This window comes from Poecilia latipinna, unplaced genomic scaffold, assembly GCF_001443285.1.
Source record: "Poecilia latipinna isolate Pla-1442-1.1 unplaced genomic scaffold, P_latipinna-1.0 Scaffold1242, whole genome shotgun sequence".
Lineage (NCBI taxonomy): Eukaryota > Metazoa > Chordata > Actinopteri > Cyprinodontiformes > Poeciliidae > Poecilia > Poecilia latipinna.
The window spans coordinates 133,926-150,586 of record NW_015113858.1 but is presented as its reverse complement, the minus strand read 5'-3'; the positions used below and the strand labels follow the sequence as shown (position 1 = coordinate 150,586).

At 40.4% G+C, this 16,661-nt stretch overlaps 1 protein-coding gene across 6 annotated transcripts in view; it reads left to right on the top strand.

Moving 5' to 3' along the window:
* Positions 1–16,661, top strand: part of LOC106960918 (PH and SEC7 domain-containing protein 1-like) — a 97,491-nt gene that overhangs the window by 72,922 nt on the left and 7,908 nt on the right. For all 6 annotated transcript variants that reach the window (XM_015054313.1, XM_015054314.1, XM_015054312.1 and 3 more), the window contains 2 exons: positions 8,758–8,801; positions 16,240–16,433. In XM_015054313.1, coding sequence (XP_014909799.1) covers positions 8,758–8,801; positions 16,240–16,433 — 238 coding nt within the window. The remainder of the gene's footprint in view (positions 1–8,757; positions 8,802–16,239; positions 16,434–16,661) is intronic.

Below are 16,661 nucleotides of genomic sequence, written 5' to 3'. Positions count from 1 at the left end.
ATCTCATACTTTTCTGTAAGAAAACCTAAGTCATGCTAATCTCTAGCATGACTTAGAGATTAGCTTAAGCTTAACCCTTATTTGACTCAAAGCTTTTAACATGACTCTATTGAACTGTTGGCTTGATACTAACCTTTAGCTTAACATGAGTAGTTTTTAGTATAACTGTGAATAGCCTCAAGCTTGAACCCTGAACACTGCAACACTTAGTATAATTTTTGTGTAATGTTTAGTTTAAGCAGCAAATAGTTTTCGATTGATATTGAGTAGCTGTTAGCATTCTTGAGATTTTTTCTTTTTAATTATACATTTTTAAAATTTACTTTGGTTAGCTTGGCATTACGCAGAGTAGTCATCATCTTCACTCTCAGTAAATTGAGTTTTAGAGACTATTAGATTGACTTTCACAAAGACTTTGAATCTTGCTATAGGTGGCATTTAGCTAGACGTTAAAGTTTTGCTTGAGTCTGAGTAACTGTATAACTTTATGAAGCATTTAGTAATGCTTAGCTTAAATAGTGGATAGCCTGACAATGAGTTGTGAGTATAGGTGTTAGTCGGTTTGAGTTATTTTAGATTATAGAAATCTGCTTTCTTGTTAGCAAACTGTAGTATCCTGCTACAATGACAAACAGCTTGATAACAAGCAATGAGCAGCGATTAGTATTCTTTAAAGTGAAAATTTGCCCTGGTTTTGTTTGAGACTTTTAAAAATGTAATGCTAGCTTTTGCTTATTAGTAAAAACTGTGAAACAGTTCCTTAAAAAGTTTAAATTACTGTCTAATCCAATCAGAAATAAAAAAATCAAGTATTTTAGCTGTTAAGATTAAGCAAGATTTAAGTTAAAAATGATTTTCCAAATAGTGTTTTTATTTGTTTTGTCTCTCTCCACCTCATAAACGCAGCCAATTTCCTTAAAAGTATAATTTAAAAAAGCTTTTGTAAGAAGTCTGTATGAGAGGCAGTGATTCGCTGGTGGAGACTGAGAGCAGGAGGGAGGAAAGGAGAGGGAGGTGCGCATTGATGAAGCCAAAGGGAGGGAGGCAGAGAGAAAGAGAGCACTCTCCCTATCAGCTTCTTTTTTCTCTCTGCGACTCAGGCAACCAGCTCTCCTTCCCTCTCATCCTCCTCCTCATATTTTCCTCCTCCTCCGTCTCCTTAACAGCAGTAGTGCCAAGGAAACAAGGGGAAAAAAAGACAAACTGGTTTAAAAGGGAATTTTTTTTTTTATTACAAACAACAAAGACGAGAAAAGGGATGAGAAATAACGGCGCTTTTTCCTTCAGACACCTCCACCGAACGTGTGATGAGATGAAATTGGAACGAAGAGGATGAAAGGATGTCAGTGGACCTGTACTCGTGGATAGAGAGCAGGAGGAAGAAGTGAGGCAGATAATCCGAGAGTCGGATCCGTGGAACTGGGGGGGATCCATTTTACGGTGGGAGCAACAGGAAGGATTGCTTCTCCCGCTCAGCTTTAAGGACAATTTATTTTCCTACATTTATTCTGTTTGTATCCGTGGGCTTGTGACGAAATCCTGTGCACTCTTTGGAATCCCGGCTCTGAAGTCCGAAGGCGACCGTCCCTCCCTCCCGCCCCCTCTGTGACCCCCTTTCTCAATCTCTTTTACATTTAAACGGGCACAAAAAGCTCAGTAGCACCGCCTTGTGTGTTTTTTAGCTTCTCATTTCCGCATTTCACACCCATCTGTTTCATGCTGGCTGTCCGTTCACACCTCTGCCATCTGTGAGAGTGCTAGCTTCGTTTCTCTTTGGGAGTGCATGCAGCGTGTTTGTCCTGTTTCCTGTGGAGACGACGCGAAGACGGGCTTTTATCCAGCCACTTTGATTTTATTCCCCGTTTTTGCTTCAGTAAACAAGGAAAAAGTTGTGACTGGCTCTCAGCTGCGAGAAGCCAGGTCTCGCCCACTCAGATGATGTTTAATACATGGGTGTCTCATCCATAATTCAGCATCAGGTGTGCACCCCCTGCGTTGCCTGCCGAGTGCAGACATCCAGAGATGACACTCTTGTGGTTTGATCCCTGCTGATAGCGAGGTCTGTTCAGCAGCAGCAGCTCGGTGATGCGTTGCATCCCTCTGAAGCCTCCGCCGTCGTCTGTGATCATCTCCACTCGCATCTTTTACACTTTCTTAAAGCTTTCTGTGGGACAAACACAGGCTGAATCACAAGAGTTTGCTCCCAGCCTCCAGTGGTCTGTGGACACTCTTTGGTGCGTAATCTGTGATCATGATTGGTGTTAACAGCCTGCACTCGGCAGGGCGCCTACGCTCACGCTCCCTTTGCACCGTGCGCTACGGAAGGGACTTCCGGATGATGGACCCATTTCGCTATCCCAGAACGCCACGCTCACGCTCCCTCAAACCTCTCGTGTTTCCAGACCTGCTGGGCAAAGCTCAGGACGGGCAGAACCACCCACAGGCCAGGAAGAGGAGAAAGGTACTGAAAAACTGTCCCGACTGTAAAGCTGTGGTGCGTTCAGGGGCGTCTCGGTGAAGTCGAACGTTCAGTAATTTCATCCGGCAAAAGTTACCTTTGATATTATACATTCAGGAAATGGAGAGATGTGTTTCAAAGATTAACTTTTGTTTATTTGAACAAATCTGACTTGCAGCTGAAGAAAGCCCAAAGTTCAATTTATCAGGAGTTTGGTGTTTTTAAATGACACCTATTAAAAAAAGATTTTTTATAAATTGAGAAATGTTATGTTATCGTTGCTGGAATCATGGAGGATTCTGCTGATTTGATCTTTGAAGGGTGAGCAACAGGCGTTTCTTTTTTTTTGCTGAAAATCCTTTACTTTCACTGAGTGTTGAATGAAAGCAAACTACTGGAAAATTGAGTGGAAAGAAAAATGTTCTCAGTCCTTCCTGGGCTATCTTCAGCTGGTCCATTCCTTGCATCCAGCTGCTCCTGAACCAGTCAAATGTGTCAAGTGTCAAATATCAAATGTGACTTACCTGAAAGAGAAAAATAAACTCAGTGACTCAAAGTGGAAACTTTACATGTAATCACAGATAACTTGGATACTGTGCCTCTCTGCTATTCCTTAAGACTCTGGAGTTGCTCCCACACGTCTTCTTTCTACTAAACTTTCCATTGTTAACAAGCAGGTTTTTTAGCTATGGGCTTTGTGACTTAATTTTTTTTGGAAAGTGTCTGCCGAACATCAGTCAGTCAGCAGTCTTCTACATGATTGTGTTGTCCAATCATGTAGATTTTTGAGCAATTTTTTAAATTGATCTCTTGTTCTATTTGAAGTTTCTGACAAATCCGGTTTTAGATTCTCATTAGTTGAAAGCCATAGTTCTTTACAATGACCATAAATAGACATAGAAAATATGTGACTATGTGAAATTGATCTACAAAAGAGTTTTTGAGGTGAATTACTGAAACTTTCTGGCAATAGTCAGATTTATTAGGATGCACCTCTTGATGGAGTTGATGCAGGAAGCAGGGAAGGTGAATCGGATCCTTTCTGGTCTCAGACTCGCAAAACCAGTGGAGTTTTACTGGTTTATTTTTCACCTTTATTTCCTGAACTTTTCTCTGCGTCGTCCCTGAAACCTCGGGACTTACAGTGACAGCGGGTTGTGTTTTTCCTTTGCTTGTTGCATAATTCAAGTTATTCAGGGGGAATAATTGAACAGACACAGTAAGCTGCTTCTGTGTATGTATTGTTGAAATTAAAGATATTCTGACATGGATGAAAATGCTGTAGATTTGGCATCATAAACAAGACAGAAACTGAGAAGGAAGTGTTTCTGCATCATGAACATGTTCAACCTCAGGGAGACGTCTTTATTAAATAAACCCCAGTAATGTCATTATGGAAACCTTTCCTCCCAACAACACTGTGAAATGAAAATTAAACTGAATTTTTATTTGTAATTTTAATTGTCCAACTCAACCCTCAAAACCATGAGGCTTAATTAGAAATGAAATTGCATTCTCATAAGATAACCACATTGAGAAAGTTCTGTGGAGATGCAAATTTGCCACAATTTAATAGACATGATGAAAAGATTATTATAAAAAATTGGATAAATATTCATAGAAGCATATTAAAATGGTCACGAATACAAAATGCATATATAAGAACGATATGTCACTGTTAATTATTTATCTCCTGTAAATCATGAATATATTTTATCTTAGATGTTAGGAATAATGCTATTTCAGTCAATCTAATTGGTCTGAAGTAGTTTTCCTGCTAACCAGCCAGATGTAAGGGTCTATTTAATGACTTTCTTGAAATGAATACAAGAACAATTGTATTTTATTTTGAAATAGAATGACTTAGATGTCAAATTAATAAAGCTCACACTTTGTTACTCAATTATTTAATCGGTATTGAATAAATAATTTGGTATTTATAAATAATTATGGATACATTTATTTATTAATCCGTGTAATTCCACTTTTTTCCTTTACTTCTACAATGAAATCTGGGAGATTTTTTTGTTGGGAAATTGATCAATAATAGCGATTCTTTAACAGATCTCAGTCACAAAGCCAAAGATGCATTTTTAAACTTTTTTTGTGTTATCTAAATGAGCTGCACCTGCAGACCAGTGATTTCATTTACAATGCATTCATACTATAATACTGCATAATATTTGATATAATACCACCACCTGGCTTCATGCAGGCTCCATCTAGTTCTGGTAATGGTGTCTAATGTGTCTGTAAGGAATCGTTTGTTTCTGATAGTCTGATGATCTTTGACGGACTGGCGGTCCCAGAAGTACCTGATCACGCCGTTTCTTCCCTCTGGTTGTTATAAACTTCCTTTAATCCACTTTTTCAGTCCTTCACAGTTATAAAATTGTCACTTTTGTTCAGTTGAGATCTGAGAGGTAAGGCAGTAGAGGTTATTCTTATGATAGATATATACTTATGTATCAGTGTAATTTAAACTGTCATAAGACATTCATAGGTCATTCAGGACAAAGTTGAGTTAACATTTACCAAAAAAGTGCAAATTTTCATGATGGCAGATTCCTAAATTAAACCTAAGCCTGTCACAATAATCAGTAAATCAATTAATCGCATGATAAATTAAAACAAGCTCAATCATTTCCAATTTCATGATTTATTGTTTCTCCCTTTCTACCAAAAACTGGATGATAAAAGTCTTCAGACTGGAGTTTTGGTCTCACCTAAACCTTTTTTTGAAGGATAATTTTGCTTCCAGAGACTTCATAATTAATTTTTCTCGATATTTCTGTTGTTTTGTTGATTTATTTTGGATATTTAAAAGGTCTTCCGGTTCCAGTTTTAAATGTTCATTAGAATTTAAAGTTTATTGATATGAGAGAATATGTTCTTGCATTTTGATGCCATTATTATCATTATTGGCAGATTGTCTCAAAACAACAATATTATCGTTTATTGCAATAACCTCTGGGACAATTAATCGTCCAGAAACATTAGTTATTGTGACGGGCCTAATTAAACCAAAGCACAGAAGATCACAACATTGTGTCTGTAAGTATCGATAAGATTTGATGTACCACATGGGTAGTGTTGACCTATTCTCACCAATCATGGCTAAATCTATGTTTGTACATCTACAAGTCTTTCCGTACAGCCCAGATTTAGCCATGCATAAGTCAATGTGACATCAATGGGTACGTTGGATTGTACTCAGCTTCTTTGTCACTGTTGCTCAGTGGTCAGTGAACATGAACGACCTCAATCGGATCTTAAAGGCTGCTGTGTTCCTGCCTCAGTGCATCTGTTAATGTCCCGTTTAATTATTCAGGAGTGTTTTAAGCAAAGCAATAGAAAATCTGTGGAGCACCGGTCCTTGATGACTGGAGTTATGATCTGTAGATTAACAACAGTAACAATTTCTTAAAGTCAGAAATGATCTACTTTTATTTTTGGTCTTAGTTTTATCGGAGTGTTGACACATTGACTGATGAATCAATATTTGTTAATTGTTAACCTTTTATCAGTGTAGCTGTTGTACTGTTTCCTACCTGCGTGGTATTGTCATCTAAATGCAATACCACGCATTGATCTTGACATTAGAAACTTAACGACATGCTGTGGGACTTAAAATCCTGGCAGGTCTTGTTGTTTGTTATGGTTTGTTGTGCATTGGAACACACAGGTGTATTACTTTGACATTTTATTGCCTTGTTTCATTTTTTCTACATTGAAGGATTAACTTACTATCTGCAAATAAAAGCTAAATGCTATCTGAGCGCCCCCAAAGGGGTAACAATGTTGGTTGGAGCCACTTCAGCATTCAGAATGCTGAGGTGAGTCTTTGTCAATCCAGACAGTATCTGAATGACATTATTAAGAGATTGCTTTGGTGAAGCAAACCAATGTCGGCACGATGATGGTGTTGGTAGCGTCTCTTGCTTTGCAGGAAGAAGGATGTTCTGGATGTTGAGTGTCCATGCTGGTTTTCTGCCCCATGTGTTTTATTGCCCTGTGATGGACAGGCAATCTGCTCATGTTTTACCCCGCCTTTCACACAATGACTGCTGGAAATAGGCGCCAGCGCCCCAATGACCTTGCAAGGACATGTGGCTGTAGATGGTGGCTGGGATTTTTGTAAACCCAGCTCACTTGAAACAGGAAGAGTTCAGTTTGATTTTATTGTCAGACATTGAGAAAACATGTTTGTTGTTTTTTTGTACCCGTATTCTCCTATTCCAACAAAACGCATGGCAGAGACACAACATTGTAATAACTCTAACTAAAATAATCTTCAGAAACTGTTTCTCTGCAGAAGCTAACCCCAGGCAAAGAGATGCACCTACACACCTCCACAGCCAAACTATCTTTATTAAAGTAATATTAAAATCGGAAACACGTCTGATCTTTTAAAGTTTATAAGTTTCCAGTGCTGTGCATAACAAGCGCTAGTATTTTACTGGTTTACCATCAACAAGACTTGATGTTGGGAGGAGTTTAGTTTAGTTTTCTGGAATCCTGGGAATCTCTTCCCTGATTCTGCGAAGCAGGACGCAGAGCTGCGATTTCACAGCGAAGAGGATGAAACGGAGCTGAGTCTGTAATGAGCTACCCTGGGTGAGCATTAATATTCATCATTCTCTGGATCGGTCTCTGATTAGGCCCAGTTTCAAAGCAAAATGCTTGGAGTCAAACCCTGCAATGAATCGTGTTTCATTTGACTAAAAGTCACTATAGGGTAAAATTATTCTCAAAAGGCTAACGGCACCGAGAACCAGCAGCGGCTCCTAAACCCGACATGGTTGCTTTAATTTCTCTCTCGGTGTGGAGTCAGGAAGAGTGTCAAAGCTAAAGGCTGAACCAGGAGGCGATGAGCAGCTCCTAAGTGTCTTTTACATCACTTCAGCTGTCACATCCGTCCATCAGCTGCGTCCATCGGCCTCGATCGCTGCACCCCTGACGGTTCCCCGCTGTCCTGCGTCCCCTCATCCCTCTGCTGGAGATGGGCTGTGAAAATGGATTTGTTATATTACATTTAGCTGACACGGACTAATGTCAGTGTGAGCTGTCTAAATGTCTCACATGTCCCTGCAGATCTAGAGGAAGCTGAGGCTGAGATTCCTGCAGCAGCATTAAACCCTCCCTCATCCCCTGAGCTCCTTGTTGGTTTACTCTATTTGTTGTTGATGCTAATGAAAGGAAAGGAGCGGCTTCCTTAGAGAAGGGAAATGATCATTAGGAAAACGAAAACTTTCATACAGGATTTTCAGAAAAACTGAAGCAGAACGCAGACTCAGAGGTTGCTTGTGACTTTTCCAAACCGTGTTTTATTGTTTTGAAACTGACTTGGAAGATGTAATTGTGTTGCCTTTCAAGACTATTCATGATCCATAAGCTTTTTTTGTACTTTATTTGCATTTTTTATGGCTTTCTTCTTGCTAGATTTGTAGAGCAGAGCTGTGATTCTCTGCTGCTCGTCCAAAGGCTGCTTCTCTGATGGATCAGATGTTACTCCATCAGACGTTTGAGGTTCATGATGTGGTTTTACAATGTTTTCTGTCAGTCAAAATGTGCTTTCCATAATTTCAATTAAGGAAATTATGGAACATTTCCTTCATTTGTCTTGGTGATGGGATGCTGAGGTTATTTGCTTAGTTACATGCTAAGACAACATTAGCTCATTCTTTCAGTGTTTATTTTAGGCATCTCATGTCCGAATGTGTCATAACTCGGAATTATGGTTCTAAATAACCAAGAATATCCAAAAATGATCAAGTACTCCACTGAAATTTGACTAAAAATCAGCCAACTTCCAAAGGAAGATTTAGGAAAACCTTCAACCTGAAGGACTGTTGAACGATTGCTTAGAAGGAAAATATTAGGAAATTAGAAAATAAGATTTAAATTGAATTCTACCTGGTCAACCTGGTGATCTAACCCGAGAAATCCCACACTTAGAACTTGCTCCATTAGACTCAGATCTGTGGAGGTTGATGCAGATCTAAATTATTTATATCTGACTGGTCCAAGACGTGCTCCATGTTTAACAGGTTTGTTGATGCTGCGGCTCATTAGGTGATCGACGGGTCAATCAACAAACCAAAACGAGTTTGACTCTGGAAAACGGGGCGTTCGCTGAGCAGCATAAAAACGGTTCTTGGACTGAAGCGTCATGCTTTGTGATGTGTCTTTCTCAGAAAGCCACAGTAAACCTGCACAAATGTTCCCTGCAACACCTGATCAAATCTGGGCTCTGCTCATATCTGAAAATGTGATTTCTGTTTTCTTTTCCCCCGCAGGCGCTCTACAACTCAATCAAGAACCAGAAGCTGCAGTGGACGCTGTGAGTAATTTCCACTGATTGATGTAAATCGTCATCAGCGTTGCACAGGCGCACCTCAATAAAACGCAACATCAGTCAAAGTTGGCTTATTTCAGAAATTCAATTTAAACATGAAATTGATTTTTTTATTTGTTAATTTTGACATTTACGGCTGACAGTTAATAAAAACCCATCATTTAGTTTCTAGAACAGGAGAATGTTATTGAGCAGGAATAAAATAGGATTTTAATGCAGAAATGCTTTGACCTTTTTAACAGGTTATTGCTGTAGCTAAGCACACTTATAGAAAGTTAACTGGAAGGAAAAAGTGTGATTGAAAAAGATGCACAACAGCTACAGTTTTAAGAGCCACTGCACCACAGATTTATCCCGACATTTGCATTTCATTAGGAAATAAAGGTTCAAAGTTCAATCTGAAGTTTCCACCCTCTGCAGTAATTTGGGGTGACATGTCACCTACTGGTGCTGGTCCTCTGTTTTATTTCCAGCCTAAAGTCAGTTTTGTTCAGCTTATCGATTCTATTGACTTTGTTTTCCAGCAGGAGTCCTGCTTTAATTACAGGCAAACTTTCCAATCAATGACCGATATTGTAGCCATGCGTTCTCTAAGTTACTGTAAATCAGAGGTCTTCAACTCCAGCGCTGTCGAGCTGACACTTTGGCATGAATCCCTGCTCCAACACAGCTGAATCACTCAGATGGTTGAGTCAAGTGAAGAGCTGGGTCTGACTGGCAGCCTACAGAGAAGAAACTCACGGTTACAACAAAACGATCCCCAACCAGACGGATGTAGGTCTACAAATGTTATTCTTTATTTTTAATTACTGAATAGTTTAATGTTGGGTTTTCATTATTTTGAAGACATAACCACTAAAATCAACAGAAATGAACATTACAAATATATCACTTAGTGTGCAATGAATATATTAACGATGTAAAACTCTGTTCTTGAATCGAGTTACAGAAATAGTTTTGATGGTTTTGTAATTTATTGCAGTGTGCCTGTATTCTCCTCGCATTGCTTGTGTTGTATCTAGTTTCCTTGTGTTTCACGCACACACTGACTCTTAGGGGAAACAATGGGGGGTATTGAATAACTTGTTTGGATCTAATAGTGACGTGTTTGTTGCCTGACATGTGAAGGATACATCAGTGTGTGGATTGTTGCTATTCTGGAGCTCGGCTCCACAGATCAGAGCACCTTGGAGATGCCAATTAAGTCACTAGCTTTCCAAGCTTTGTTGCCATAGTTACGGCTCCATGACTACGACTCCATAGCTACCGCATCGCTCTTTCCTCCCTGTGTTCTCGCACTCAGCAACAGATCAATGGGCTGCTTGACAAACGCACGCGGCGAGCGAGCGTGAGCGTGTGCATGTGCCTTTGAAACGCAGCAAAATACCAAACGGAGCATGAGAAACTTCATCTCATGCAGCAGTCCACCTGCATCCCGTACAGAGGTGTGACCACATCCTCCCACTGCCGCTCCAAAAATAGCCTCTCAGCCTCGGCAGCGGCAGCGGCGCTCCTGGAGCTGTGGGATAAAAGTGGCCAGAGGAGCGGATCCGGCCAGAGCCCTGGCTCTCCGGTCCAAACCTCGCTGCTGACATGCAGACGGCTATTTAAACACTATTTAAACACTGCAGCTGCATAACAGGCCACAGGGGGACGGAGGGGATGTCAGTTTTAGATGCGTAAACATTAGCAAGCGAAGGAGAATCCACCTCCAAACACGAGCCGTCGCAGATACAGAGATGCAGACAGAATAACAGCTGTAAAGGCTTTTAGTGCTGGAGCTTTGAAACTCTCTCTCACAATGTCACTTCCCCATCCTGCCCACGTCTTTATCCATAGTTTATAATGAAACTGATGATGGAATATCTTCACATGTGCTGCTCGCCTGTCTCATGGTGCGCATCAGCTTCACTGTATTTATAGATCCCCAAAGCATCAATTTACTGATTTACTTCCAGCTTGAGGCTCAGATAACAAGAAGTGTGACGGAGGTGTGATACTTGGGCACAAAAACTAACTGTTAACTCGGATTATATGATCACAAACTGTATCTGAAGTCTGGCGTCTTATTACAGGTGTGTCTTTGTGTTTTATTTATTTTTTTTTTGTGTTCTGAGCTCCAACGCTAGCGATGTAATTTCACACCCACACGGGGAACTACACACACGCACGGTCACTGTCAGCAGAACGCTCGGATGCGCCCACCTGTTCTTCCTTCGCGCACACATGCGGCGCAGACCCGTACAGCGCACGCTCGCTTCCTCGTTCGGGAGCGGGGGAGGAGGGCCGGCAGCAAGCTCTGCAACCGAGACGCAACAAGTCGAGATGCAGGTGGATGCAGAGTTCTGGGTGGAGAAAAGTCTGAGTGAGATGAGGAAAAGCTGGAGTCACTGGGCAAGAAGCAGGGGGCAGCATGGAGGACACGCAACCATGAACACACACACACGCACACACACACGCACACACACGCACACCTTCGATCAATTCAGAGAGACAGGTTAACCTAACATTCTGTTTCCTGCTCTGGGACTTACAGTAGAAATGATTAATCGGATTAATCGTTATGAATCGATTTTCCAAATAATCATTAACTAATTTAGTCATTGATTAATCGCTAACTGGAGTATACAGACTCTAAAAACAGCCATTTGCCAAAAGAACAACACATTCAGAGCAAGAATTAAGCCAAAACTGTCTGAAATATCTTTACATTTTCATTTAAGATAAAAAAAAACATTTTTCTCTAAATATGTTTTACCCAGAACTCCTCAAGTACTTTTATCTATCCAATAATCAGTTATTCAAAAATAATCAGCCTCCTACCCCTACACTGTGCTGATGTTTAGCAGAAAGGAAGGGCTGAGCTTTTCACATATTTATGTTCAAAGTATTATTTTAGCTGTAGATGCATCGTTTACTACGAATGATCAAGCGGAAAGCAGCTGCTGCATTTTAGGCAAGGAATGTGCAAGAAAAGTTCAGACTTTACCACATTTATCATGTTTGAGCCACAAACATGTTGTTGGGACTTTATGTGAAAGACTAACACAAAATAGTCACTGATTTTTTTTAGTTGAAGGAAAATTATCTGGTTAATGTAATGATATTCCAAATGAAAATGTTTTGCAGTCTTTACTCATTTGTAAATAGAGTAAACCAGGCTGTTCCTGTGAAGGCCTCTGACGTTTATTAGGGAGCAAACAGGATGACAAAGACCAAGGAACACAAATCAGGGAGAAACCCGAGTGTTGGCTTATGAAACAAGGTCTCAGCGCTTTGAACATTTCTGTTTAACGTATCATGTAAAAATGGAAAGAGGACGGCACAGCTGCAGCCATGCCACATAGCTACATGTGGAAAACTCCGACCAGATGAGGCCAACATTTCATGGCGAATGTGTTACACAACAAACTTTTCACTTGAAAAATGTTTTATTTGGAAAATACGTACATTAAAACCCTCCAGCCTTCCACATCTTTAACAAAAAAAAAAAACTTCTCAAAGAGCTTCTTCTATGGTGTATCTTCTGTGTTGGTATGCTAGCTACATGTCCTGTGAGTCTATCAGTCTGTCTAAAGCAGACAGTCGTCGGTTACATGGGCAGGTGCAGACAGACGACAGGACCTGCACAGGGGAACATTAAAATTTCAGACACTTGTCTCATTCCATCAATCAAAAGTATGATGATGATTTTTCCAGATGATAATCCGTCTGTCCACTGTCCAAAAAGAGCGCGTTCGTTAGGGGACACTAACGTGGCTGGAAAACAGACAGAAACTCAATCCAGCTAATAACCAGAAAACCAGAATCAGCTTTATGTTCCAAGATTGTTTCTTCAAACTAGGACTTAACCTTCAGAGCATTTATATTATAACCTCTAATAATAATAATAATAATTAATAATTTTGCAGTGTTGACATGAAAACCTAATCTAATAGTGTTAATATAAAGAACAATGGTGCAGATTGTTATCTCCACTCACTGGCCATGTCTTCAAGTTCACAGATTCAACCAGGTATCGTAAAGTGGAAGGCTGGTATTTAAGTTGTTCTAAAGGCATACTGAAGGAGCTAAAATATGCCAGTAAAATATTCAACAAAGCAGCACCACCAGCCTGAACTGTTGATTCAAGGCAGAATGGATCCTTGTTTTCATGTTTCTGCACATTTTGAACCTGCCGTCTGAAAGTCACAGCTCAAATCGATCCTCACAACACCAGGGAGCGTTTTTATTGCCCAGTGTTGGTTGTTGGTGGTGTGGGCTGCAGTCTCAGTTTCCTGATGTTTGCTGAAAGACCTGGGCCGGCGTGGTCATCTGCTGCTGTAGCCTACCTGCTTCAAGGTCCGACTTGGTGGTGATTTCAGAGATATTCAGACTTATTCTGCATAGGGGTTATTCGAGGTGCTGTGTTGTTTTTGGTACCAAAGAAACAAAGAACATTTCTATTTTGTAAGCAACTGAAAGGTGATTTACCAGGAACTCTGGCCACTGTGAAACCTTTGTTGACATCCGTAAACTACAGGAGTGATTTGATGTCAAATTTAGACAGTTCTGAGGTTTATTTATTTTTAAGTCCTTCACAAAGACTGACTGACCTGAGCCAGATTTCTTCTTCTTTTGCAAAGTTACTTTTATTCTTTGTAAGGATCATACACAAAGTTCTAACGGTTGTCCTTTTATTTTTAAAATGAACTAGTTTTGATGAATTGAAAGAGCAGGTTTTGTGTTTGTTTTGTTCGAAAGTGGCCGTCCTCTAGCTGAATTAAAGCCATGAATGAAGAGAGGCTGCGGCGTACAGCAGAGCGCGTGTGGATGAATTACTGTCCTCTTTCACTTGACTGTGTTTTGAGTGCTTCTGTCATTTGGTCCACTGACTCAGCGTCACAGGTGAAACGCAGCCAATCTGTTTCCCTTGGCAACCAAAGCAGCACAGACTACCCACAATGCATTTGTTTTAACCTGTTTTCCCATACAGCAGCATGCTGTCTTTTTTTTTTCACGCTTTATATATATTTATCTATTTTTATTTTTTTACTTTGACATTTGCTCTACATCGTCTCTCCTAACTTTCAGGGTTTTTTTTTTTTACTTTAAAACCTTAGCTCTCCTCTAAATCCTTAACCTCTTTGTTCTCTTGTATTTATTACTAAGATAACCTATTTTTTGTTGTAAAAATATAAATATTTGATTCCTTTCGTTCTGTTTTTCCCTCTCCTTTTCCTTTAATTTCTTCCCCTTCACCTCCATCTTTTTTAATTGCATTTCTCCGTCTCGTGTTTATTCACTCACACCGCGAACGTTTTGCCATCTGACAACACTGAGATTTGTCTTCTTCTTGCCCCTATCTCTGTTTCTCTTCTGTCACTTCTTTATCCTCTCTCCACTTTTCGTCTGCGTGGAGACGGACAAATTCAGGAAAGGCCGGCAGTTACCAGGCAACAGGCTAGATGCTCATTGGCTTGGTCTCTGCCTCTCTCTCTCTCTCTCTCCCTCTCTCTCTCCGTCCTGCATGGGGGTTAACTGCTGTTATGTACTGTTGGTTACTCATAGCGTGGTCTCAAGGGGGGTGTTTTCTATTTTTGGGCTGAACCTTTGCAGGGGTGCCACCCGGTGAGGTAACAACTGGAACTGCCATGTTTCCTCGCCATGCGGGTGCGGAGAGAGGCTCCTGATTGTTGTTGCTTTAAAGCATCTATCATCGGCTAATGAGACAAATCCCTTTAAAAAAGATACAGAGCAACGTGGGAGATTATTTAGAGGAGAAAGGGATTGTCACTGCTGTTGCATCATGCATGTCGGATTGTCTCTGTAGTCCTAGATTTGTAAAAATAACGTGATGTATTATTTAATTAAAGAGTAGAAGTGGCCTAAAGATATTTTTCCAAAAGCCTTAACTGGTCTACTCAGCGTTTCAGGTTACCGTTTTCAGGACTGCATCATTTCAAACTTTCTTCCTGACGTTCTGGAGCTTATTGTCCTTGTTGCAACTTTCAGAGAATAAAAATATCTTAATGCACGGCTCTGATGCTGCCTTGAAAAACATGAAGTTGGCTTTAATGGTTTTCGAGGTGACGACAAGTATGGAAAAATTAAATAGAGCACCAACAACTATTTGGTTCTCCAGATAATTTTTCTTCTGACATTTTCTAAAGAACAAAAATCTAATAATGCTTAATAAATGTTGTGGTTTTGACATTGATTTATATTTATGCTGATCAAATTGCATGATCCAGCATCACAGCAAAGGTGATGTTGGATCATTATTTTTTCGTGTCTTTGAAACAAAAGGCAGTCAGATTGAAGCTTTTAGCAAAAAACAGTCTCTTGGCAAAACGTGAATAAATAGGAAAGCCAACTTTAGGCCCTTTGTGGATGCACGGTGGAGGATCTGTGATGCTGTGGGGCTATTACTCTATCGTTGACCCAGAAAGTTTTAAGAAAAAATCTGGTGGTATTTGCCAGAAAACTGGAAATGGGTCATTACTAAGTCTTTGTGCAGGATAATGATCAACAGAAATGGAAACAAAATATTTTCTTGCTGCAATCAAATCAGAATTTTACTGATTTATTGTCCAGCTCTAAATGAACATGAACCCTGAACCCTTTCTGAGCTGCACTTTTGAGTTGCAGCTGCAAAGTTCAGTGAAAGTTCGAAGGAGTGGCTTCTTTCTTGCTCTGTGTCACCTCCACACCCCGTCATGTGGAAGTTCAACTCACTTCACTGTTGACAGTAACTGGGTTTTTCTGTGACAGTGAAGTTTCCTACCTTACTGATGCAAGGTGATCTCAGTAAGGTCGAAACGTTACATCCAGTTGTTTAGAAACTGCTCTACAAGATGATTAAAAGCATAAAATACAGTGGATTGAAAGCATTTGGATTCTATTTCAAAATAATTTGTCAAGACTTTCAGTTTGAAACGTTCGGTTCAGAGAAAGATTCACCCAAAAACATTGACTCTAAGAACTTTGCAACCCGTTCAGAGAGTTTGAAGATCCAACGAGGAAAAGGAAGCGTGATGTGTCAGGATCTGGTCTTCTGGGTAAATAAGTCTCTGTTTTCCACCTCAAAGCCAGAACAAGAAGGAAGGTGTCACTCTGCCTTTTTTGATCCTAAAGACCGGCCTGAGTTTCAAAGAGCAGGAGAGGAAAACGCACGCTGAAAGCTTTGAAGGCAGCTCCTGTTCTTTCCGTTGCTGATGCGCCGCTTTGTAAGCGCCTTGAAGAGTCGAAGCTCGACTGAGACAGCGGCAGCGACCGGTGATTTGACTCATGTGAAATCTCATGTCCTGGTGTAACAAGCACACGGTGCACGGCAGAAAGGACAGGATGAATGATGATGTGTTTATTGCTAATGAGGCAGGACACGTAAGTGTCGATCACCATGGAGTCTGTGTTTTTTTTTTCATATACTTTGTCTCCATAGAGATGAGGAAGAGCTGCGGAAGTCGTTTTCAGAGCTTGGGGACAGCCTCCTGGACTCCGACGCCTCCAGGCCGATAAAGAGGGTGGGCAGCAGCGGGAAGCCCCTGTCGGACGTGACGGAGCCGACGGGGATGCTGCTGTACAAGAACGGATTCCTGGTGCGGAAAGTCCATGCTGACTCAGACGGAAAGAGAAGTACGAGACGGACAGTTCGTCAAGCGTTTCATCAAAACTCCTTTCACGTTGTCGTCGTTTTCAGTGTTTCAAATGTGTTTTAGGTTATACACTTACAGATGTATTCATGCCCTTTGAACTTTTTCACTTTGTCACAAACCACAAGCTTTATTTTATTTGGATTCATTTTAGCAGAAAAAGTGAAGAAAATTATGATTTTTAATCATAAAAAAATCTTAAAAGTTTTCC